Source organism: Hyperoodon ampullatus (assembly GCF_949752795.1).
Source record: "Hyperoodon ampullatus genome assembly, chromosome: X".
NCBI classification, from domain to species: Eukaryota; Metazoa; Chordata; class Mammalia; order Artiodactyla; family Ziphiidae; genus Hyperoodon; species Hyperoodon ampullatus.
The window spans coordinates 14,994,953-15,021,686 of record NC_136913.1 but is presented as its reverse complement, the minus strand read 5'-3'; the positions used below and the strand labels follow the sequence as shown (position 1 = coordinate 15,021,686).

Genomic DNA, 26,734 nt, shown 5'->3' with positions numbered 1-26,734 from the left:
GATATCCCAAACTACAAACCTAAGCACCCAATTCTCTTGTTTGACTATATCTTTGCCAGAGGACCATAGACTAATTTTTATGGGATCAAGAATATAAATAAGTACATGTTCCCTATAAGAACTGTCTTAATTCTACTCCCCTTTATGAAATAAAGGCTCTCTGAAAAATCCGAAAGGTTCGGGAAGCAAACGCCGTGGAGTGTTCTGATGTTCAGCCATCTGTCCTTTTCAAGTAACCACGTTCTATGAACGGTCGTGCTGCTACAGCAGAATGCAGGCAGGATGGATCAGTGAAGTTCCAAAAGTTGTATTCAGAGAACACAATTTTATAAAGACTGACAGTTTAATTAAGACAAAAAAAGCGAAAACATTTATAAGTGGTGACGATTTAAACAGCATGAGACTTTAAGGTTGAACAGCCTTCTGACAGTCATCAACACTGAAAGGATGAAAGACCCTGCTTTCTACAAAAACCACGATGTGAAATTTAGGAAAACATTATTAAATGTGGCATAGTTTAAAAAAAGAAAAAGGCCCCAAAGAAAAACAAATATTTTTTTTTGAGAAACAGTATTTCTCAATGTCAAAATGAGTGATGTTTATGTCATTATAATCAACATAATTATTTTATCTTTTGGCTTCCAGATGGAATTTTAGAAAATACTTGCAAGAAAATAGCTCTGAAAGTGCTTCCTCTTAAGTTCTTTGGTACCATTTGGTCATTTTGATAGTTATCAATGCATTAAGTAGGTACTTTAACGCATATGTATCAACAAAAATGCAACAAGAAGTACAAATGTTTAGAAAACCACAATTGAAGAATATATTTTATTTTTGACCTCACGGAAAACAGAATTCTAAAATTTTACTTGTGTTTCTGTGACAAAGATGTCTGTACTGACTACAAGAACATTTCTAACTAGATTTAAAGAAACGTTACATAAAACATCCCTTTTTGATTATTAGAATAACTGTCCTATGTACTTTTTCTTAAGTAGAAGAGGCAAGTTTCAACTTGAAAAAAGGATAATTTTGAATTTCATAAATTCATACTCTTTTGTGCCTTCTGATTCAGCGAGTGTCAGCATCTAGAATTTAATGTCAGTTGCAGAATGTTAAGGATTATTCTTTTATTTCAGCTAATTTTCTTCCTGCAGCATTTTCTCTATCTCCTTATCCCAGTTTTCATCTCGTTTCTCTGATTCTGTCACCACTTCGTATTCTTGAAGTTCCTGTTGTAGTTCCTTCTCCCAATCTGCAGAATCCTCTAAAAGAAACAAATGAGAAAAAAAAAAAAAGATTCTGAATTTTTAATGCCAGTCTTAACAATGCAGTCCACTATAATTACCTGTGTAAGTCCTACCACGGAAATATTTACCGTGTCAGGCTTCAGCACTGTGTGCGCTCAGAAAAATTGAACAGATTTTCAACTAATATGATTAGAAAGATAAACTTATTAAATGTAGAAGCAAAGGTATCAGATGTTGTCAGTAAATTTTGCATGTTATTTTTCTTTACCTAGGCCTCTGATTTTCCTTCTATTTAAATGGATAATTGATAATTAATATTTGGTCGCAAATTAATTTTTACCACTACCAATGATGATGATGGTAGCAAAAACAGCTAACATTTCTCGAGCACTCACTCAGCCAGGCCTAGGGCTAAGTGCTCTCTATATATCACTCTTTTCATCCTTAGAACAATACGTGGACCACAGATACAGTTATACACATTTGACAGATGGGGAAATGGAGGCTTATAGGTTAAGTGACTTGCCCAAGGTCACACAGCTTGACAGTGACAGACATATGGATGGAACCACATCTGCAGGGCTCCATAGTCTGTGCTAAGTGGTCTCCCACGAGTGGCAAAAGACACCAGGACCTGAAGTCAGGCAGTCTCTCGCCAAAGCCTGGCCCCCCATGTGGGCTCTACCTGAGCTCTCACACTGGTGAGATTTAGAGCTGCAACTTGCCACTTGGACTCTCAATATACGGGTGTATGCAAATACATATAGGATAAGGCATCTGCTATGTAGTGTTATAAAACAGCCAGAAAACAAACCAGCTATTTAAAAAGTAAAAGCTAAAATTCATTTTCATCTTTTAAAAATAAACCTTAAACTTAGTACCTATAGAGAAAAGAAAAACCAAATGTTTTCAATTTTTTTATAGCAGTGACCATGTTGCGTAGCAAAACACCGATTTCACGAATATTAGGTGCTTACTGGGTGCTAAGCTCTACTTTAGGTGCTGTAGGGGATAAAAAGACAAGGTGTACCTGCCCTTGAGGAACTTACACCTTAGCTGGGGGGCCAAGACAACTAATATGTGAAAGATGTTAAGTGGTCCAAATTATAACTAGGGCAGGGATTCAAAGAAAGAATAGCTTGCCCGGAATGGCCAGCCAGTGCCACGTGAATCCTGACCAGGCTTCCTTCCAGTCTCCGTGGGCTCTCTGCTACTAGTCGTCACCAGCAAGGGAAGCAGGGCACAGTCTGCTCGAGCTACTGCCTGCTGCACGTGGGGTGCATGCCCGCCTTCCTTCCGCGGTGGCCAGCAGCCATCGTATCAGAAAATAGATGGGGTACAAGGGGTCTGGGGGGAGCGAGCCCAGATTTTCACTTCCGCACTCGCTTCTCTTTCCCCCACCAGCCGCTTCCCCCAGCAGTTCTCTCCTGCAGACTCCCCCTGCAGTGTGCAGTGTGCACATGGGCAGGCGGTTCACCTCTGGGAGGTCAGCTTTCTCACCAGTGCTTTCTGCACAACTGTGGGAACAGCTGGCTTCCGCGATGGTGAGTCTCTGAAGGCTTCACGAATGATGATTAACCCAAGCCTTTGCTTGTCATCTAGTAGAAAACCAGTAATTTGTCCTGATGTGCCAAAGAATGCAGTCCCATCACTTGCACTTTTTTTCTAAATTACCTTAGTTTTTAAGCTAATTTGGTTTTTTAAAGGCAGCCTACTCCTTCCCAGAAGCGATGTGCTAGTGGCACACAACAGCTGGGAAAAGAGGCTTCTACCTACAGTATAAACCCCAGCAGGACGCAGCTTTGAAAGCAGAAGGCCGGAGGGCAGCATCTCCACGTAAAGGGGTGCGCTTGCTTTCTTGCCCGCTCCTGGCCATGTGTTCTCAGGGCTGAGATGCCTTGGAAGACTCACTTAACCTCTCTGGGTCTGTTTCTCCTTTCTATGCCTCTGTGCTTAGAAGGGCAGAGGGACAGGAGATGAGGTCATGTGTGCTAGAATCCACCTTCTAGTGGGGAACAGATACAGTTTTGATGCAAAAGTTACAACACAGTTTTGTGTATCTGCTCCAGAATAACAATTTTCTACGGTCAGCTTCGGCACTGGGGACAAGAACGGTGATGTCGTTGGCTTTGTACCTTCCAGCGCGACTGTCTCCTCCTCTTTTTTGTCCAGCACCAGCTGCTCCATTTCCTTCCTCAGGTCCTCCTGATCTAAGTTACAGGAATCGAAGGCGTCACTGACAAACTCAGAAACACCTGGGCTGGTAGAAATCTCCTCTTCATCCTGAAATGCAACAAATGAGCTCGGGAAATGGTTTTTGAAGCGACATATAGAGACTAGAGCTCGTGCTTATGGTCATCTCACAATTTAACGCAGCCTCATTTTCATTCCCTTCCTCTGCTAGTCAGATGGCCGCTGCTCTCCATCTCCTAACCTGCACGCTGGCTCGGTAACCACATGAGCTGCCACCTGAATCTCTATGCTCATTCCTGGTCTGCATCACTCCAATCATTCTGTCCCATGCCCGACGAGCACATCTTGAACTACTGATGCCAGGCAATCGTCTCATGTCTCAGCTGTAGGTCCTTAACTCTTCAAGTACCGGACCCCTCTTCTTCAGAACAGATAAGACCCATATTCATAAGTAGTTTTGAAAATGGTCTCTGAGATAGTCAACACAGAGTTACTTCATTTCCAGACATCAACTACTAGGTATAATGGAAAACTGTATTACCTCTTGAGTTTTAAGTTGAGATTTGATTACAACAGGTGGCGTTTTGGGCCGTACTGCCTCTAAGAAGTGAGAATAAAAGAGACAAGAATTGCTTGATTCAATTCTGAATACATATTATAATAACAACTAAATTATCCACAAGCATGATCATACTAAGTAATTTACAGAAATTAGCTTTTAATATTATGCTTTCCGTTTTTCTGCAGTAAGAACTACCCAGATGAAACCATCTCAGCCTCTTTCTTTTGGGGATTTTTAAAATATATATCATCATATTCAATACCCCTTATGTAAGATTTCCAGCAGGAAATAAATTTTGACTTCAGTGTTAGCAAAATGCATTGAAGAATAGTTCTGCTCTTTCTTGCAGGATAATGAGAATGAAGTTATTTATCAAGTTTTCCTTTTCTCACAAGGTAAAACGTAACGCTCAGGCACAGTGGCTCCTCTTCCTCACAGGCTGCATCTTCTATCTTCTCAACCTTACCACAGATGGGCTTTACTGAATCCTGTCTTAAGCCCATCTTGATACATGGGCAGTACTGGGTAAAATGGCATTTTCCAATAAAAGTAATAAAGAAGGAATACTAAAGAATGAGAGACAACTGGGATTCATATTAACATCTACATGCAAAATGCCAAATGGTACTGTGTAGAGCAGATTCATTACATTCCTCTGACCCTAAATGCAGTGTCAGGTACCTTCCTAGTGGTCCGTACAACCTGTGCCTTAGGACACATTGTTTTGTGTAATCATGTAAAATTCCATGAACGGATAAGTCTCCAGTTATAAGGGGTACCTATACACAGCAGGTGTTCATTAAACGTTAAAAATGTGACACAAAATACATATCTTAATTGCTATTATAGGTATTAAATCACTGCCGATATTATAAACCGCTTTCCCCCAAAACCAGGGGTAAAAATGTCAGAATAAGGAAGAGTCACGTGTGTAACTGACTGGTGTCTAGCTCCAGGCTGGATATCTTAGCTCTGTTCTACAGACTGGAGTACTGGGGCAATGAGCAGGCTGAACGGAAGACTGAGAAATGAAGAAGAGCAGGGAACTGAGTCACTGGAGAGCAGAAGGTATAAAAAGGGCAAATAAAGAGATGGGAAGACGACTGGTGACGGAGGGAGGAATAAAAAGGAAGAAATAAGAAACCCGAAGAACGAGAGAAAGACAGCAAAGTAAAAGAAAGCTGGGGGAGGACGGTGAGCAGGGTCAGAGAGAGGGCAACAAGGGAAGAATGAGCATTTTCTCTGGAAAGAAAAGAACTTTCCCTAAGATGACGATGACATTTCTGGTATATACACGATGACAAGCTCATGAGAATATCTAAATGAAGAATATTTTAAAAGTAACTCTTTTGTTTGTTTCCCGCACAGTGACGTCTTCTCTGAACATACCTGTCAGTGGCAACTCGTCCTCTCTGCCGTGGCCCTTCTCCTCCTTCCCGGTAGCCTGCTGCTGGGCCGCCAGAGCCGTGAGCTGGGCTGACTGCTTAATCAGGGAGACGCGGTAAAAGTAGTTCCTCCAAAACACTTCTTCCTTCACACTTTCAAAGACAAACAACAACGCATTTGAGAAGGCATGCGTAAAGTGTGTGCAGGGTTTAGCTGTCGCAGTGGAGATGGGAACAGATGACTTTTAGGGACATTTTCAAATCTGAATGAGGCTCAAACGAAATTCTCATTGGCTTTTGAATTGAAAGCTGAATAACAGGATAAAGAGAATAGCTGTCTTCTCCATAGCAGCAAAAGACAAGTTTATAGAACACTAATGAAACCTCAGTGTTTCTTGGTATTTTAATACCAACACTGCCCTCAGCAGAGGAAAACAGGGTACTGCAGTAGCCCTCGCTCGCTGCGACTGGAGAAAAGCCCACACGCAGCAACGAACACCCAATACAGCCAAAAATAAATAAATAAATAAATTTATTTATTTAAAAAAAAAAAAGAATCCGCCTGCCAATGCAAGGGACGTGGGTTCGAGCCCTGGTCCTGGAAGATCCCACATGCTGTGGAGCAACTAAGCCCACGAGCCACAACTACTGAGCCCGTGTGCCACAACTACTGAAGCCTGTGCCTAGAGACCGTGCTCTGCAACAAGAGAAGCCACCACAATGAGAAGCCTGCACACCGCAAGGAAGAGTAGCCCCCACTCGCCACAACTAGAGAAAGCCCGTACGCAGCAACGAAGACCCAATACAGCCAAAAATAAATTAATTAATTAATTAAAAAAAAAAAAAAAAGAAAAAATGTCCCAAATGATAAAGGTTGTACTTCTGTATGTCAGGAAGGAAAAGTCCAGAAGTCTTATATTTGTATGTGTTGGCTCATTTTTGTTTTGTTTTAATATGGAAATTTCAATAAAACAAAAGTAGAGAGGCTAGAACAGTGAAACCTCATGTACCTGTAACCTAACTTCAACAATTACCAGCATTCTGCCAACCACGTTTCAAAATCTATGCCCCTCTCCCCTGCATAAATGCTTTTCTTTGGGTGGGGTTGGAATATTTTAACGCAATGCCAGGCATCATGTCCTTTCATCCATAAATACTTCAGTAAATATTCCTAACAGATAAAGACTCATAAAAAATAACCCTAATTTCTAAATCTTCCCTAACAGAATAAGCAGTAGGAAACTGGAATTATACTACTCAATGGGCAGTTTTCGTAGCTGGTGACAAAACAAAAATACTATTTGCCAAATATCAATTCTCCAAAGCTTAAAAGAAATCTAAAATTACTGTCAGCAGCGAGAGGGAGTGCAGAATTGGCAATAACCAAAACTACATGCCTGCCATGAGCACCCCAGGCCACACGTCTGAGCGCCTCAGGGCCTCTGGACAGTCCTGAGAAGCCGGCAGAGAGCCCAACGTGTGGCTTGGGATGATTCGAATGGTTTTCGAGTTGCGGGAGTGCATCTGACCCCAGAGCTTTGCCACTCTTCTCTTAAAGGCAGCCCGTGGGGGCAGGAGGCACCAGGTGGCTCTGAAGGCTGGTGCTGAGGTCCCAAGGAGCGGTGAGACAGCCAGGGACTGAACTCCCGCACAGCAGAGACCGGGAGCCCAGGGCTCTGCACTCAGGGACAGTCGGTACAGCTGAGAACAGGGGCACATGGCTGTACTGAAGCCGCAGGGCTCAGGCTCTCCCCGTTGTTTGGTCTACAGCCAGGCTGGAGGCTGAGGAGTCCTCTGGGGGAAGCCACCCGGCCCAGGGCTACTGAGCCACCCTGCCCAAATGGCCCTGGGGAGCACACAGTCCCAAAGGACGGGTAAGAAAAGCCTGCAGCATGAACCACAGAGCCCAAATCCAAGATGCAGGGAAAGAGCATAGTGAAAAGAGTATCTCAAGAAAGCCAGACTTCATGTCCTCAGAGAACAGTAAGATACTGCATCATACAACAAGAAGAGAGAGTCATAAAACAGGAACAGTCACGGAACACCAAAGACCGCTGACTTTAAAAATGGGGCAGATTCAAAAGAAGGCACTGGAATTAGAAAAGGTGAGGAAGAACCCATGGTGGCAGAGGGGAAGGGAGGTGGCCTCTGCTAATGGCCATGTCACAGAAGTCAGGATGCATGTGCTGGAGCTTAATGGATAAGCAGAGATCTGCAGAGGGAAGAAGCCTCGGGTGGGAAGCAGAACAAGACTGCTGCTGCCAGAGAGCAGAGCCTGAGTGGAGAAAAGGCAGCAGCCAGGTCCTGATGGGCCTCGGGAAACCTTAATTTTATTCAGGAGGGCATGGGCACTTCTGCTGTTTTTATAGGAAAATTCGTTCTACCTTCTAACTGGGGATAAAAGAGCACATATCATCTGGACCCCAAAATTCCCGAAAAGTCCACCCTGAGTTTTGATTCTACGGCACCCTATGTGGGGGGTGGGGTTGGGAGGGTGCTGCTGAAGGGCTGCAGAGCCCCTTTTCACAAAGAGCGTCTGAGAGCATCCTGGCCCCCATCCCATGCTTCTTCTCCGATACCCGGTACATGACCAGGGCCATACATGCCACTCCGGCTCGAGAGCCCACTGCTTACAGTTTAGGAACAAGGGCAAATCTCATCCTGCTCAGGAGCTCGTCCTCTTGGAGCATGACCAGGGCGACAGGGTACATCTGATCAAAGTCAAAGTTAAACTGCACGCCGGCTGGAGGGTCACGAAGGAAGTTCCTCTTGTCCTTTCAAAAAAAGAGGAAAAACATGGGGAAAACCATAGACTGCAATTAGTAAGTAATAACACATCAGTGATCTGACACACTGAATTCTCCTAAATGCTTCAGCCGCAAAGTACACTGAGCTGTCATTAACCTGCCTGCCTTAGACAGAGTGGAGAATGACCAATCCTTTCATATATTCTTTAACAGTTTCAACTGGAGAGAGCATCATGGGAGGCCTACAGCCAGGCCGGAGGCTGAGGAGTCCTCTGGGGGAAGCCACCCGGCCCGCGGCTACTGAGCCGCCCTGCCCAAACGGCCCTTTGGGCAGGGTGGCAAGTGTTCAGCCAAGGTTCGGCAAGGGAACCAACAATGAGACTTTCCCCTGCCTGGCCATGATCTGCGGAGAAGTGGCACTGGGTCTTTCTCAGTCACCATTGCATTCCCAGGGCATTTATTGCCAATCAGACAAGAAAAAGAAATGAAAGGAATCCAAATTGGAAAGGAAGAAGTAAAACTGTCATTGTTGGCAGATGACATGATACTATACATAGAAAATCCTAAAGATGCCACCAAAAAACTACTAGAGCTCATCGATGAATCTGGTAATGTTGCAGGATACAAAATTAATATACAGAAATCTGTTGCATTTCTATACACTAACAATTAAATATCAGAAGGAGAAATTAAGAAAACAATCCCATTTACCATCACATCAAAATGAAATAAATACCTAGGAACAAATCTAATAACTAAGGAGGTAAAAGACCTGTACTTGGAAAACTATAAGACAATGATGAAAGAAACTGAAAACGACACAGATGGAAAGATACACCATGTTCATGGATTAGAAGAATTAATATTGTTAAAATAACCATACTACCCAAGGCAATCTACAGATTTAATGCAATCCCTATCAAGATACCAATGGCATTTTCTGCACAACTAGAACAAATAATTCTAAAATTTGTACAAAAGACCCTAAATAGCCAAAGCAATCTTGAGAAAGAAGAACAGAGCTGGCTCATGCTCCCTGACTTTAGACTATATTACAAAGCTACAGTCATCAAAATAGTATGGTACTGGTACAAAAACAGACATATAGATCAATGGAACAGAATAGAGAACCCAGAAATAAACCCACACACTTATGGTCAATTAATCTATGACAGAGGAGGCAAGAATATACAATGGGAAAAGACAGTCTCTTCAATAAATGGTGCCGGGGGGACTTCCCTGGTGGCGCAGTGGTTAAGAATCCACCTGCCAATGCAGGGGACATGGGTTCGAGCCCTGGCCCGGGAAGATCCCACATTCCATGGAGCAACTAAGCCCGTGTGCCCCAACTACTGAGCCTGAGCTCTAGAGCCCACGAGCCACAACTACTGAGCCCGTGTGCCGCAACTGCTGAGGCCCGCCTGCCTAGAGCCCGTGCTCTGCAACAAAAAGAAGCCACCGCAATGAGAGGCTCATGCACCACAACGAAGATGGCCCCTGCTCACCACAACTAGAGAGAGCCCGCGCACAGCAATGAAGACCCAACGCAGCCAAAAATCAATCAATCAATCAATAAATGGGGCTAGGAAAAATGGACAGCTACGTGTAAAAGAATGAAATTAGAAAATTTTCTCATACCATATACAACAATAAACTCAAAACGGATTAAAGACCTAAATGAAAGACCATTAAACCCTAAAACTCCTAGAAGAGAACACAGGCAGAACAGTCTTTGACATAAACCGTAGCAATATTTTTCGATCTGTCTCCTAAGGCAAAGGAAACAGAAGCAAAAATAAACAAATGGGACCTAATTAAACTTAAAAGCTTTTGCACAGCAAAGAAAACCATTCACAAAATGAAAAGACAACCTACTGAATGGGAGAAAATATTTTCAATATATTAAAAAATGGGCAGAAGACCTGAATAGACATTTTTCCAAAGAAGACATAGAGATGGCCAACAGGCACATGAAAAGATGCTCATTATCGCTAATCATCAGAGAAATGCAAATCAAAATCACAATGAGATATCAACTCACACCTGTCAGAATAGCTTTCATCAAAATGACCACAAATAACGTTGGAAAGGATATGGAAAAAAAGGAACCCTTGTACACTGTTGGGAATGTAAATTGGTGCCGTCACTGTGGAAAACAGTATGGAGGTTTCTCAAAAAACTAAAAATAGAGCTACTATTTTTGGCCGTGTTGGGTCTTCGTTGCTGCAGGCGGGCTTTCTCTAGTTGCGGTGAGTGGGGGCTACTCTTTGTTGCAGCGCACGGGCTTCTCCTTATGGTGGCTTCTCTTGTTGCGGAGCATGGGCTCTAGGCACCCAGGCTCAGTAGTTGTGGCTCACGGGCTCCAGAGCGCAGACTCAGTAGTTGTGGTGCACAGGCTTAGTTGCTCCACGGCACGTGGGATCTTCCCGGACCTGGGCTCAAACCTGTGTCCCCTGCATTGGCAGGTGGATTCTTAACCACTGTGCCACCAGGGAAGTCCCAAGTGAATTATTCTTCATGCTGCTGCACTCAGGCTTAGGTTAAGATACCTTAAACTAAGGGTTAGCGAATTCACAATCCATTAAGAGGTACAGTCAACACAGTAACAAAATAAAATGCGTCATACAAACATTTTATCATTAATATATTAAAACTGGAGTCTCATTAAAAAGAAATCCAGGGGCCTCCCTGGTGGCGCAGTGGTTGAGAGTCCGCCTGCCGATGCAGGGGATACGGGTTCGTGCCCCGGTCTGGGAGGATCCCATATGCCGCGGAGCGGCTGGGCCCGTGAGCCATGGCTGCTGAGCCTGCGCATCCGGAGCCTGTGCTCCGCAACGGGAGAGGCCACAACAGTAAGAGGCCCGCATACCACAAAAAAAAAAAAAAAAAAAGAAATCCAGGAATTCCCTGGCGGTCCAGCGGTTAGGACTCGGTGCTTTCACTGCTGGGGCCTGAGTTCAATCCCTGGTTGGGGAACTAAGATCCCACAAGCTGTGCAGTGTGGCCAAAAGAAAAAAAAAAAAAGAAATCCAACCCAAGACTGTGTCAGAGAAAACATCCCCATCACAGAAGACCCTCGTATGGCCCATGACTGCATGGTCAGTACATAATGTGGACATTCTGAGTGGGCAGCACTGTGAATCTCCAGTGCACCAGTACCTACTATGCCCAACCTGGAAGAGCTCTGACAGAGTCCATGTTTCTCTTGGGCCAGTTCTCTTCAGTTAGTCAAGAAGTAAACAAAATGAAAGATCCAAGGGCAAACAAAGCTTTCCTGGATTAGGCAAATTTCCTAGGGAATGAGGATGGTTTTGAACTTCTCTGAGATGGAGCAGGACTCGCACTGATTAACATGTAAAGGAATGTCTCCAAACCACCCCCTTTCCCACAGACTGAGCATAATCAAGGCAAAAGGCTGTTGTTCTGGACCAAACAATTAAGACTGGTTGTTGCTATTCGATTTCTCTTTGTTTCTTAAACACCTTTTTTGTTTGTAGATATGATACACATCCATTTTTTGAAAATTCAGAACATCAAAGAAAAACATAGTCAAAAATCCCAACACCCACAGACAACCGTAGTAAGATATTTCCTCAAACACCCTCCCGGATGCGTGTCTCTCTGCAAACATGCACGTGTCTGTGTGAATACAACTTGATGTAAATAGGAAGATACTTGCAGCCTGTGGATCATCTGTTTTTCCTTTCCACTCAGAGTCGTGAACATCTTTCCATCTCCAATGTAGCTATGTCTACCCTGAATGAGCCATAATTTACTTAACCAGGCCCACTTCAGTAGTCATTTAGATTGGTTCTAATCTTTCATTATAGAGAACCGTGCAAGTAACATCACTTTACAGTTTTTATTCCCTTCGAAAGTGATCTTTTTAGAGTTAATTCCTGGAAGTGGGATTTCTAATCCAAGAGTATGATTATTTTGACACAGATTGCCCAAACTCTCCTCCAGAAGATGGTAGCAGTTTATATTGCTACTAATAGCGTCAGTTTCAACTCATTTTGCTCATATTGGATTTTAACAATATTTTTGGTTTCTGATCATTCCTACATTAATAAGGCAAGAACAATTCTGAGCCTAAATGGATTGTATTTTATTATTATTATTTTTTGGCTGCACCACACAGCTTGTGGGATCTTAGTTCCCCGACCAGGGATCAAACCCGGGCCCTCGGCAGTGAAAGCGTGGAGTCCTAACCACTGGACCGCCAGGGAATTCCCCCTCAATGGATTTTAGTTATTTTACCTTCCAAAATAAACATTTCAAAGCCTGAAGTTGTCCCAATCATGTTTCACCTGGGTTTCTACACCGGCCTCCTAATGGGCACCTGTCTCCAGTCCCATTTCTTCCGCCCCAAGAAAAACATATTTTACCTATGACTACAATCCTTCAATGACTCCTTGCTGCCTTTAAGATAAAACCTAAACTTATCAGAATGGTATGATAAGGTCCTCATGACCTCTGCCTATCTACTTCTTCACCTGCATCCTACAGCCCAGTCAGACACAAATGCTCGCGATACCCCCTACCTTAATGCCAAAACTGGCCTCACGTCCCCCAAACATCCACACACTCTCCTAAGACTCAACTCAGCTCCAGTGCCGTCACTTCTGGGAAGCTTCCTTGGGACCATCCTTTTCCCGCTCCACAATACATGAGATGTTCCTCTCGCTGCACGTCCTTAGCGTCCTGTATTACATTCCTCATTCCAGGGAATAATCCTGTATGTGCGTTCATCGAGCAGCTCTCTAGCAAGCCTACGGGCTCCTGCAGGGTGGATCTCATTTATCTCAAGTCCTAGGAGAAGGCTTGGCCTACAGTAGTTACTAAATTCGGTCTGCTGAATTGAGTTCTCACAAGTCTCTAATGACAAATGTGCTATCAACTTCTTTTCATGTATTACGTGGCCCTATGTGGCCCTCCAATATAAAAAGCTTAAAGGGTTACTCTGCTATACACTCTGAAGTGTCCCAAACTAGTGCCTGGTAAGTTAGAGAATGTCAGGCAACTCCGGCAGAGACCGCTAGCCGTCTCCCAGTATCCACTTCTACCTTCCTTTCTTTCAGGATCACAACTCTGAGTTCCAGCTGGGCATGTGGCCACACAGCCAGAGACCAGATTTCCAGGCTCCCTGGAGTACAGGGGTGGCTGTGTGTCTAAGCTGCCAAAGGGGTGTGTGCCTGAGTGATAAGTGCGGTTTGCGGGTCTCGTCCTTCAGGTGGTCTGGTACAGCCACCTCTTTCCCAGTTCCCACAGGCTGGAACACAGTCATGCACACCACGTCCTAGGGGCTGCTTGGGAGTAAGACAAGAAGAACTTAGGTCTCTAAGTGACTTCGTTGGGCAAAGCACACCTACTGAGACCACCTACCTCTGGACTGACTGTGAAGGGGAAGGAGGGAGGGAGGGAGAGAAACTCACAGCTCATTTAACCTACTGTGTTTTCAGATCTATTACAGCAATTGAATCTATTCCTTAACACATTCAGCAGCCACCATAAAGGATGGATTGAAGACTGTTTCGAAGCCTCTGGGTCATGCCGAAATCTCAGAAGCTCTCTTGTAGGCGTGCCTGGGTGCAATGTTTATTGCATCATTTATTCAGCAGATGTTCATTTGGCACCTGCTGTGCTCCGGGCTCCACGCCACCTGCTCAGCAGGGCACAGCACAGATGGAGTCCCTGCCTTCACGGCACTTACATTCCAGCTGGGGGCGGTGGAGCAGGGAGAGACACAAGGGTTTAGACTGCCAGGGCTCCGCGCTGCTGTAACTGGGCGTGCAGGGCTGAAAGCGTGCTGACAGAAGGCCTCTAGGAGATGTCATCTGAGCTGAGATCTTGTGGAATGGTGCAGGGTTAGGTTCCAGGAAGAAGGAACAGCAAGCTCAAGGTACTAAAGCAGGACAAAGCTGGATCTAGTTGTACATCAGAAAGCAACAGTGGCTGGAGTGCTGGCAATCAGGCCAGTGGGGCACGAGGGAGCAGTGTGCAAAGCCAGGGGCCTTAGAAGCCAGCGGACAGAGTTTAGATCTTAGTCTACGAGAGATGAGACGCCACTAAAAGGGTCTGTGTAGGAGAGTGACACGAAGTGTGTTCACCATAAATGGACCCCTCTGGCTGCTGAGATGCACTTGTACTGGAAAGGGGCAAGGATGGGACAACAGTCGGGATGGGATGCCTTTTGGGCAGAAGACGATAGCACCAGGACCATGGTGATAGCAGTGAAGTGGACTAGAGCTATGCTCTGAACACAGCACTGTCAGGATGGGGGCGGGGGGAGGCAGGACTCAAGAAAGACTCCTCTAGAAAAAATTGGTGGATAACTGGAGTCTTTTATTCTGAGATGTAGAAGATGAGGAGAGGGACAGGTAAGGGGGACAGAGGAGTTATGGGGACTTGGTTGGTATCTGACATTTACCCTCAAATGACACCGAGTCTCACCGTCAAAATTTCCTTCTGGGGATAAATAATCGGTGTGTGATGTCAGTGTCAAGTTTGGCTGTAACATGGTAAACAAAATACATGGTGTCCACAATGAACCTGGAATTGGATGCTTAGGCCTTTAAGGGTTTACTAATGGGAAGAAGAAAACCTTAAAGTGCCCTGGGGCACTGGAAGGGAGGAAAAGCCCAGCTCTACATTTGTTTGTTTTCTAGACCAAGGTTCCATTTCTGACTTCGGTTAAAAAAAAAAAAAAAAAAGAGTGGGTTAAAAATAAAGCTTGAAAACCACTGATATAGTAAAAAGCCTTATTCACTGCGTCCCATGCCAGGTGGGGTGCTGAATGCTGAGGACAGAGATCAAAGTCAGCCTCTGCTGAGAGTTCACAGCCCAGTGGAGACACAGATAAGAACTGAGGGTCAGGGACTTCCCTGGCGGTCCAGTGGTTAAGACTCTGCACTCCCAATGCAGGGGGTGTGGGTTTGATCCCTGGTCAGGAAACTAAGATCCCACATGCCGGACGTCCACGAAAAAAAGAAAAGTGAGGGTCATATCTGAGAGTCTCGGTCCCCACACCTGTACAGTGGTGGTAAAAGCCCCTACCCACCTCACAGGCAAACCACGAGGCTCAAAAGAGATATTGTGTGAGAAAGTGTTTCCTGAAACTGTCAGGTGCTACACGATTGTTAGGTGGTATCACTCCGTTCCCTCTGAAGTCCTGAGAGAACATTTTGTGGTGCAGCATATGGAATTTTCTTTCTTTCAATTTCAGTTTCAGACAAATACATATAGTAGTTAAAGAGAAAATTTAGAAAACAATCATTTCATTCAGAAGAATTAGAATGCTATCCAGAAACTTCATGATTGCACATCTCAAAAGACTGTCTTAATAACATAAAAGAATCCTTTTCAGGCTGAAAGAATTATTTTGTGTAATAAGCTAGACTTTTCCAATAAGAGAAAACTACCTAAGAAAAAAGCAAATTTAAAGTCAGTGAAAAAAAATGATGAAAGTTGATGTGTACATTCCTAACATCTCAAAATATTTTTAAAATTGTATAGAAGAAAAACATTCTGCTAAGGATAAAGTCATGATAGGAAGGAAGTATTTCTATACAGGGTATCACAAGATACTTACAGCTGATAGGGCCAAGATTTGTTGTTGAATTGTTTCTTCATCATTACTATCAACCCATGGTGGTACTGCTGCTTCTACAAGGTTTTTAATGGCAAAGAAAAAAAGAGAAAAACAGGTTACAAGGGTAAAACTGCGATCTGTGGATTGAAAGAATGAGAAAGCTTCCACATAACCATTTTAGCAATTTATTAATAAGTTGAAATATGAACACTCATCACAATCTTCAGACCTAATGTATGAATCTTAGGCATGTATGCATTTGATTTAAAAATTCCTTAAATTATACAGTGGAAAAATTGGACAACACCTTGACCAGGTGACCAAAATCAACATCACTAACGAGGGAGAGATGGCCATAGTGGGCCTCCAGATGCAATATACTGAGAAGGACACATCATCTGTGTAGTATTCTGGCCAAGAATGAATAATATGAATCTAATCATGAGGAAATATCAGACAGAGCCCAAATGAGAAATGGTCTATTTAAAAAAAGGAGGGGGGAGTATTCTTCAAAAACATTAATGTCATAAAAGATGAAGAAAGGCTGTGAAAGTGTTCCAGATTATAGGAGGCTAAGAGACATGACAAAAAGTGCAGTACTGTACCCAGGACTGGATGCTGTACTGAGGGGGAAAATGTATAAAGGACATTGCTGGGTCAAGTGACAAAATTAGACTACGAATATTATATCAATGTTAAATTCCCTAAAGCTGGTAACTGTACCATTGGTGATTATGTAAGAGAATATCCCTACTTCTTAGGAAATGCACACTGAATGGAACGGAAAAAAAAGACACAGAGTGAGACAGAGAACGTAAATGATAAGGCAAAGGGACTATAACAACCTAGGTGGAGGGTATACGGGTGTTCTCTGTACTACTTTTATTGTAATTTTTCTGTACATGGAAATTATTTCCAAATAAAAAGCCTTTATAAAAAGTTACTGTACTTGATTCATGACAAAAGGTGATAAGGAGGTTGCAAGATAAGGGCTTAGGAACTGAGAAAAGGGTTGTCAAGTGTGAAAGCAAATGAAGAAAGGAAAGGGCAAATTGGAGGCAGTAAACAAAAGGGCTGGGATCAAATCCTCCATTAAGTCTTCAGAAGCAAAAAGCTGGGGATGCAAAGACAACTATGACCCAGCCTGCATCATCTGGGGCTCACAAGAAAGAGATGATTACAACTCAGCAGGATTACAATGCCAGACGACAAACAGCAACCACCTGGAGAGGCGAGTCCCATGGAATTCAGTGTGTGGTGTGTGTGGTGTGTGTGTGTGTGTGTGTGTGTGTGTCTGAGCAGCTCTACTGTCTGAGCCGAGGGTATGGCTAAGGCTGTGGAGCTGGGTGGTCAGCACAGAAGACAGCAAATGCAGAGGGTCCTCATATTTTTGCAGAAATAGTGCCTTTTACTATTATTCTTCAAAAGTCAAATGGAAGACACATCCTATTGGGTACCAACTGATAGAAAAGTTATCTGCATGCATGGATGGATGGATGGATGGACGGACACATGGACAGGCATCTGGTTCATTCTTTGGCTCATCCTAAACAAGCAAATGGTGGCAATTATAATCCAAATTCTGTTAATAATAAGGTAAAATTAACATATTCTCATACTTTTTAAAAAGTTAGGGTAAAGCCCCTTCAAAACTTTTTTCTTACACTGTTGAACATTTTGGTCTCCATTTTCAGTCTATTCACCTTGGGCAGCCTCTGCTCGTGCCACTTACCCTAGAATAATGAGGTCCTCCCAAGGCCCAAGCTACTGGTATGGAGGAGACACCCCCCATCTCCCTGTTCCTCTAAGATGGTTCCTTTTAGGGTGACCAATAACCTCCTGCTTGTCCAATCCCATGGATATTTCTTAGTTCTTTTCTCCCTAGGCCAGTTCCCTTATCTGGAAAATGGAAATAATAGGAAGTACTTCAGAGAATTACTGTGACCGTTAAGGGAAGTGATGCACGTGCCTTTCCTCACGGTCACTGTAAATGGAACTCACCTGACCTTGCTCTCCTTGAAATTCTTCCCTCTCTGTGCTTTCATGGCTTCTCTCTCCTAGCTGTTCTCTCTCTCAAGTAAATGGGCACTAGTTTTAACGGCAGATGTGTTTCATCACTTAGTAGCTGAGCAACCTTCAGCAAATTACTTAACCTTGCTGATCCTTCCTTTTATTAAAGGAGACGTTGTATATAAAGTGCCCAGCAGGCTCTCAGAAACTGCCGACTCCTTCCATTCTACCCCGTCCCCTCAACACTGTAGGTCTCTACTCAGCACCGTTCACGCTTGACACGCTCGTCACTGAGGGGCTCACGTACTCTCATGGTTTTTACATGACTTGACTAACAATCTGCATCAGCAGACAGAATTCTCCTCCATGCTTCAAACAGGACTAAACTGCTGCTGAACCCCGTTCCACTGATTTAAAGCAGTGCTGACCAACAGAACCTTCTGCAGTGATGGAAATGCTCTATATCTGCACTGTCCAACATGGGAGCCACTAGCCCTGTGTAGTGATCAGGCACTTAAAATGTGGCTAGTGCGACTGAGGAATGGATTTTCCCGATATGCCACCTTTGTTCCCTTCCTTGACTTTGTACATGTTCCTCTCACCAGATGTCTAATAAGCACCTCAAGCAATTCCATTCCTGGGTATATATCTGAAAAAACCAAAAGCACTAATTCAAAAAGATACATGCACCCTTATAATTCATTGCAGTGCTATTTACAATAGCCAAGACATGGAAGCAACCTAAATGTCCATCAACAGATGAATGGATAAAGAAGATGTGGTGTATATATATATACTCATATATGTGTATGTACACGCACACACACACACACAGGAATACTACTCAGCCATTAAAAATGAAATTTTGCATTTGCAGCAACATGGATGGACTTAGAGGGCATTATGCTAAGTGAAATAAGTCAGACAGAGAAAGACAAATACTGTATATCACTTATATGTGCAACCTAAAAAATACAACAAACTAGTGAATATAACAAAAAAGAAGCAGACTCACAGAAATAGAGAACAAGCTAGTGGTTACCCGTGGAGGGGGGAGGGGCAATATAGGAGAAGGGGGTAAAAAAAGGGTTATTATGGGATTATACAAAATCAAGTGTGTGAAACTTTTGAAAACTGTAAAACACTAAAGAATTTAAAGAATCTTTCACTCAATTAAAAAAAAAAGTGAACCTGCCTCCAAATCTTTCACCCCCACTCCTTCCACAGTTCCCATCTCAGAGGCACCGACGAGCTCCTATACCAAGTCTCTGAGCCAGGGTCAACCTTACTGCTTCCCACGAAGCACTAAGTTATGCTAACCTGTATAGTAGTTTATTTGTCCCAAAGAGCTACTTCCCACTTTTGAGTACTTAGGAGCAACAATGCCTGATGGGAAATCACCACAGGACTAACTAGTTCTGTTTGAATCTGTGGTACTGCTCAAACCAACTTAAGTATTTTACACTACTTTTGCCAGATTCAAAGACATGAGGCCGGTTTTGTGTCTGCACACCACCGAACAGTAAAAGCAGGCATTTTGAGATCTTGCAACTGCAAACATTTAAATAAGCATTTGTCAGTAAAGAAATGTATTGAGTAAGTTCCCAAACTCTCCGTGACATTTCACGGCCCTCCGTCACTTCCCTGGAAAGCTCTTTCGTTTTTTCTTCTGAACAGAATGGGAAGGGAGCCAACATTTGCTAAGTGCCTATTAGGTGTACATCAGACACTGTGCTGGACCTGTGATAAAATAAGAAATAAAAGCTCACTCTCTCTGTCAGAGCCAGCTCTCCAGAAGGGCTACCTCACCCACCATCATAGCCGCCAGGAACTATTTCCTTCCTTCCTTTAAACCCTGAAGGTTTATAGGTTTGTCTCCACTGGTCTTTGTGCTACCTGAAAGATGGAGGCGTAACTTAGACATTTTTGTATTCTCAGAGCCTTAGCGGGGTGTCTAGCACATAACCGGTGTTCAGTAAAATTTGGCAGGCGAGTAGGTCATGTATAAGCCTATACCATACCTGATTTTTTGGTATGCTGCTCCTCAACAAATTTTTTCTGTTCCTTCTGAAAATCTCCTATAATTGTCTGTTAAAAAATACATACAGTTATATTACTTTTAAAAGCTTATTATTGGATAAGAATTACGTTCAAGACTTGTAAAGTCCATTTGAGATATTTTATTCATTTTCTTCAAATAAAGAGACTAAAAAAGTGATACTTCTTCCCTTCCCCAACAAGAGGGGATCTTCGACATTTCCGAACTCTAAGTGTTCAGCTGCCTTTATGACAGATGATCTTTTCAAATGCAAAAATAAAATGAGTTAAAAACGGAATTTTTGTTTTATTCCATAAAACAATAAAAGACAGGTCAAATCTCATTCTAACAAATAGTACACACAACGAAAATGTCTAAATAATAAGCTATCTAAAGTTTAACTGATGACCTCCTTAGTTCAAATAGTTACCAACATAAATGAAATTCCCTAGGCCTGTACCCCACCACTGCAAACAATGAACTAACTCACCCCTTAGAGTCTTAAAAGGGTTGTTCCTATTGGTCTAGGACTTTTAAAACTTACCCAAATGATACAAAGGCATAAATGTATTCTGAAATGGTTATAGTTGAAAATTAGACTCACAATATGAAAAGCTTAGTATTACCCAAAAGTATCAATGTATTTTAGAATATATTAAAACAAAAACAAAGGTTATTTAAATCAGGTAACTTATAGCTACTTATTATACAAAAAACAGAGAAAAAACCCCAAGAATATGATATTTATCAGAATATGATACCCTACTTGGGTTAATAAAGTTCATAAGAAGAAGTTCGTAATGCTGCTAATGAATTTCATAAACTTCTATTTCCAAAAGATATTTAAATGTACCTTATCAATGATGTCATCTATCTTTCCTTCTTCTACTGATTTCTTTATTGTTTGTGCTGTTTCAGCAACTGATTCAGTTATCTTTTTTGTAGCAGCAGTTGCAAAGTTAAACAGATAGTCTGTAAAGAATAAAAAAGAGTCTATGCTCCATTCAAGTACAGTGGTTATTGTATTTGTGATTTCTCCCTTAATAAGTGCTTGTAAGACTCTTAAACCGTAGGGCGTGTTCCTTGTTAATGAGGACTTGAAACAATGAGCGAGAAGCACTGACAGTACTCCACTTTCTCAGTGGACAGGCCATCCATACTGGGCCTTTAATTCATTGCTTTCAAAGACTGTTAGCATACTCCCCAGTTCACTCCAGTAGCTGTTTCAAACTTATCTTGTCCTTCTCCAGTCTCTAGTTCTAACTTATCTCAGCAAGTAATCTCCCTGCCTACTTTACAATAAGATCAAGGCTACTTTTTACTTTCTTTCCTTCCTAGACCCTAAGTATCCCAGCTTTATTTTCTCCTTCCCTCTTGATCAAAAAAGAAGGAAAAAAGCCCCTCCTCTCCTAGATTAACTCATCCCATGATAAATCTGGGGGATTTTTTAATAAATAGAAATCTTGGCAAGCCCTAATATAAATCTCTTCACTACTAATAATGAGTAAATATATAGAACGAAATTCAAACTGGAACACACGAACTTCACAAGACAAAACAAAAACACAAAATTAACTTTTCTAAAGACCTGAAAAGACATTTGTATCAAGGCTCTTTTTGCACTATGATATGAAGGTGTATTTCTAGACAAACATTATTTCAAAGTCCACATTCTACAGAATCTGGGCTGCAGGAAGCGACCTCAGGCAGGTCGTAGTGGGGGATGCTCCGGGCAACTGGCCTTCAAATCTCATCGCACAGAAAATGCTCCGTAAGTTAGAGCAGGCTTGCCTCTGCTACTTGCCCGTGCTGAGGGGCAGGTGGGCTGACTCACAACACTCAGGCAGGGAGAAGATCCCGCTAAGAACGGCCCAGGGAGCCTGGCACCCCTGGTTAAATAGGTGGTGCCACAGAAAATCAGGAGATTCGTACCGCTACCTGGGAGCACAAGTACTATCTCCTGATCCGAAGGACCATCTCTACCACTTACCACCTCCTTTAACATTAAACAGTCTCCTTTCTCCCACTGTGTCTGAGGGCGGTCATCTGTTCCTGGTATCAACACCCACTGTGACTATCTCAGGAAGCTCCTTGTCTCTGGGCTCATTCCTGCCATCCTCCTCCTCCTATTCTACACTCGTAGGACCACAAGAAATTCTCGAGTATCTCCAAGGAGGCCCCAAATATGTTATTCCTTGGTTTGAAACACTTTTATCAGCCCTCCCTTTTCCTGGCTAACTTTACGCATGCTGTGGGCCTCCGCTTACACATCACTTCTCAAGAAATGGTCCCTGGCTCCTTGGCCAGCGTAGGTGTCCCTAAGAGGTGTTCCCTCACTACCTATGGTGCCAGATCAACAACATCTATGACACTCTATCCATTACTTGGCGAATGTGTCCTCTCAGCTAGACTGAAGACCCATCCTAAGCCCCACTGGGGCAGGGACCAAGGCTGTCCGATTTACCAGTGTATCCCCAGAGGGTGACCAGTAAGTACTCGCTAAATGCATGAATGGGGAGTGACATAAATGCTGAGCTTTAGGGAGATCCCTGATTTCCCTTCGGTTGTGACTAGCCTATTTACCCAGAGTGGTATGATTAAATGGGTAGACAGCCACACTACTTCCTAAAAATATCCTCTGCAGATAGACAAATCCAAACTTCTAAAAGAGCAGGGTTCCCTGTAAGATTTTCTCAGGAATACCTTTTGAACTAGATTCGTCTTTTTTTTTTTCCTTTGGCCGCACCACATGGCTTGTGGGATCTTAGTTCCCCAACCAGGGATCGAACCCAGGCCCCCTGCAGTGGAAGTGCTGAGTCCTAACCACTGGACAGCCAGGGAAGTCCTGAGAAAGCACAGTTCTTGCCCTCAAGGGATGTCCATTTCTCAACAAACAAACCAACGAAAAAGGATTCAAAGACAACAAGAGGAGCAAGATTATTCATTAAACTGAGGCACCCCAGAAGGGAGGGATGTCTCCCAAGAGTAATTAGAAATTCCGAGGGCTTCCCTGGTGGCGCAGTGGTTGAGAGTCTGCCTGCTGATGCAGGGGACACGGATTCGTGCCCCGGTCCGGGAAGATCCCACATGACGCAGAGCGGCTGGGCCCGTGAGCCATGGCCACTGAGCCTGCGCGTCCGGAGCCTGTGCTCCGCAATGGGAGAGGCCACAACGGTGAGAGGCCCGCATACCATTAAAAAAAAAAAAGAAACACTGTGTTTTCCAAATATTTCTTTTTTTTAAATTAATTTATTTTTACTATTTATTTATTTATTTTTGGCCATGTTGGATCTTCGTTGCTGCGTGCAGGCTTTCTCTAGTTGCGGCGAGCGGGGGCTACTCTTCGTTGCGGTGCGTGGGGCTTCTCATTGTGGAGCACAGGCTCTAGGTGCACCAGCTTCAGAAGTTGCGGCTCGTGGGTTCTAGAGCGCAGGCTCAGAAGTTGTGGCGCAGGGGCTTAGTTGCTCCGCGGCATGTGGGATCTTCCCGGACCAGGGATCGAACCCGTGTCCCCTGCATTGGCAGGCGGATTCTTAACCACTGGACCACCAGGGAAGTCCCTTCATGTAGATTTTTTTTTTTTTTTTTTTTTTTGCAGTACGCGGGCCTCTCACTGTTGTGGCCTCTCCCGTTGCGGAGCACAGGCTCCGGACGCGCAGGCCCAGCGGCCATGGCTCACGGGCCCAGCCGCTCCGCGGCATGTGGGATCCTCCCGGACCGGGGCACGAATCCGCGTCCCCTGCATCGGCAGGCGGACTCTCAACCACTGCGCCACCAGGGAAGCCCTTCATGTAGATTTTTAAAAGGCCAAAGAAATGAATCTACTCAGTGGGAATCAGGCACAGAGATGTTTAACTTCAGTTTTCAAAACAGAGATGGGTCTTTTTAAAGAATATACCTCTTAGGATCACTATGTAGAAATAAAAAGTATTTAATCATCTCTTGTCTTTTTGAGGGGTTGTGTACAAACTAGGACCTTTACATGTTTTTAAAATCAAATTTCGGAGCCAAAAGGGCTCTAATTTCTTTGGAAACTTTGCATTCACAGTGCGTGTGTGGGTGGGGAAGTACTTCCATCTAACCTTAGCTTACCCAACCTCAAGAGAGTCTGGGGAGGGGGACTTCACTGGTGGTCCAGTGGCTAAGACTCCGCACTTGCAGTGCAGGGGACCCCGGTTCAATCCCTGGTCAGGGAACTAGATCCCGCGCTGTAACTAATCCCTCATGCCGCAACTAAAGATCCTGCATGCTGCAACTAAGACCCGGTGCAGCCAAATAAATAAATAAGTATTTTTTAGAAAGAGAGTCTGGTGAGGAAAGAAAGGGATGGCAGCGTTAAGCTCCAAAGTAGACATCCATATCGAAAACATTAAAAAAATATTCAGGGGTCTTTATTACGAAATATAAACATGAGATTTCAATAAAGCCCTAAGTTTTAAGAAGCCACTTTTGATACTCTTCTGAAGATAAACGAAAATGATTCTCCATGTTCTATGAAATCAAGGAAACAATCATACCCAGCTTTTCCTAAGGTGGTCCCACTTTTATTTATCCCAGCTACCTAACACAGCTTCTCTGCTCTAGTCAACTTCGTCTCCTTACATCTCTCGAATATTCCAAACTCGTTTCTCCCCAATTTTCCACACAGGAAATAGTTGTTCCCTCTGGTGATTTCATTGCGTAACACTTAGTTTTATTTCTCTTGTACACAGTTTGGAGGCTTGGGGCTTAGACTGTGTACTGCCATGATTTGAGATTATGCCTGTTCTCCCTGCCTCTCCACCCCACAGTAAACTTTTTGAACGTTAGAGCCTTTCTTACTCAAGTATGTGTTTCTCCATTCTCAGGCTCCAGCCTGTCCTATGCTCTTGCCTTGTAGTATCTTGAAGTAAATTCTTTAAAATTGCTTTCCAAATTTAATCTCTCACTTGTAGTGTTGTCTGCTTTAGGGCCACCTTCTTAAAGACGTTTTCTTTGACTATTTAAGCCTGCCAAGATCTCTCCAGGAGCAGAATTACTACAGCATGTATTTATTCTGCATGCCTATTATGTATACCCTCCTCCCGAACTAGACCGTAAGCTGGGAAAGAGCATGGGCTTTGAAATTAGACAGCCCCAGGTTCAAATTTCACTTCTACCATTTACTATCAGCATAACTTTGGGCCGCTAACTCTGCGCTCGTCCTCCCAACTCACTGGGGTGTTTAAAGAGATGAATCGTTCACAAAACATCTAGTGCTGAAACTTGCAACACAGACAATAACTGGCAACTACTTTCCCGCCTTAAGGAAAAAGATCCCAGTGCACCTAAAAGGACATGAGCCTGCCTGCCATAGGCCTTAATAACTCTTCCTCAATTTACTTGGGACGACACATTCTGACCTAAGGGCAAAAAGGCACTCGAGCTCCTCAACGTCCCCTGTCCTCTGGGCGGGAGGCGGTGGAGGTGAAAGTTGGTGAGTTGAACAAAACAGATTCCTCGTCAAACCTAAAGACGAGGAGCCCCACTGCTTTACTGCGGCCCTGCTCCCAATGTTGACACACTCTGCAAAGAGTGACATGTCACTAGGAACTTCAGGCACAGGATTTGACCGCTAGATGAGGCTTCGGCCTTGCCCAGATCCTCACCAACCTCTCCGGTCCCCAGAGGACCGACCGACAGACACACCTTCCTCTCCCCACCCCACACCCCCGACCATTGGTGGCCCACGCCCAGGGGCGGCAGGAGGTGGGATGCGGGCGCTCTCCGAAACTCTGTGGTCCCGGAGGCCGGGGGAGACTCACTGCCGAGGCCTTTGGCCTGGTGAAGGAGCTCCTGGTCCCCGGCTTGTTGTAGCTCCCCCTCCGCGGACTCCGCCACCGCCTCGGAGCGCTGCTCGGGTGGAGCGTCTCCCTCGGGCTGTCCGTCTCCCTGATACTGCCGGCCACCCGCCGCCGGCTGCTCCAAGCCAAACCAACTGCTCAAACCCCGGAACATCCCGCCCGCGGGGCCGCCACCGCGGTCGGGGTCACCGGAGACCCTAGCGGGTGCCGCCTACTCCCGATTCCACAAGACGCGCCTCCCAGGGCGATATTCGGAAGTGCGACCTCAGAGCAGCCAGTCTATGTGTCGCCCCGCCTCCACTGTCACTCAGCCGGCGGCCGCGCTAGCGTCACTTCCGAACAAAGGCCCCGCCCTCCCCGCTAACTGTTAATTTCGTAACCCGATTAGGCGCTTGGAAACCGGACAAAGGGCTTTCCCCACGTAGCCCAGCCCCGCTTCCTTTTCTCCTCCCCCGGCTTTGTGGGTTCCTGATCTAGTGGAGTGCACCGCGCATTTGTCATTCTAAGCAGCTCGGCTGGTGGTTTAGCCTCACCTTTTCTGGTTCAGCAGGGTCGGCCCCGCGGACATGGATGTCTTTAATCTCCTTCTGAGTCCACATCAAAACTAGCCCAGGCCCTCTGTGTCCACCTACCAATTTACAGGGAATACAGGGAGCGGGGGAAACTATTAAAGGACACCACGGGATGCAGGGAGCAGAATCTAGGCTGTGAGAGACCACAGGCTGACGACCTTGTTTCTTCAAATAAATTGCGAGGAAGGGGGAAAGGGGAACCTATAGATTAAAAACGACCTAAAAAACAACCCATGGCAACTTGCGGATTTTCTTTAGATCCTCAAACAAACACAGTGGGGAAATTTTTTTGACGTTTATAAGAATTGGAAATTTGGGGACTGGATAGTTCATGAGATTAAGAAATTGTTAAGTTTAAAAATTTTTAGTTGTGCTAGATAAACATAAAATTTACCATCTTAATTTTTTTTTTTTTTTTTGGTACGCGGGCCTCTCACTGTTGTGGCCTCTCCCGTTGCGGAGCACAGGCTCCCGACGCGCAAGCTGAGCGGCCATGGCTCACGGGCCCAGCCGCTCCGCGGCATGTGGGAATCTTCCCGGACCGGGGCACGAACCCGTGTCCCC

At 44.3% G+C, this 26,734-nt stretch overlaps 1 protein-coding gene across 1 annotated transcript; it reads right to left on the bottom strand.

Annotated features, from left to right (window-relative positions):
• Window positions 1-809: 809 nt before the first annotated feature.
• SYAP1 (synapse associated protein 1) lies at window positions 810-25,788 on the bottom strand. The gene is made up of 9 exons (XM_079727080.1): window positions 25,560-25,788; window positions 20,630-20,748; window positions 19,760-19,826; window positions 15,729-15,802; window positions 8,025-8,164; window positions 5,395-5,543; window positions 3,985-4,043; window positions 3,386-3,533; window positions 810-1,267 (listed from the first exon to the last, which is right to left on the bottom strand). The coding sequence occupies exons 1-9, from the start codon at window positions 25,750-25,752 to the stop codon at window positions 1,140-1,142; spliced, it is 1,077 nt and encodes a 358-aa protein (XP_079583206.1). The 5' UTR covers window positions 25,753-25,788; the 3' UTR covers window positions 810-1,139.
• Window positions 25,789-26,734: the final 946 nt, after the last annotated feature.

Excerpts from the sequence above, each read along its gene's own strand:
- SYAP1 (XM_079727080.1), bottom strand. The coding sequence starts at position 25,752 with ATGTTCCGGGGTTTGAGCAGTTGGTTTGGCTTGGAGCAGCCGGCGGCG. Across the intron at positions 20,749-25,559 it reads CCAGGCCAAAGGCCTCGGCA|ACTATCTGTTTAACTTTGCA; the intron begins GTGAGTCTCCCC and ends TATTCTTTACAG. Across the intron at positions 1,268-3,385 it reads GGAGACAGTCGCGCTGGAAG|AGGATTCTGCAGATTGGGAG; the intron begins GTACAAAGCCAA and ends TGTTTCTTTTAG.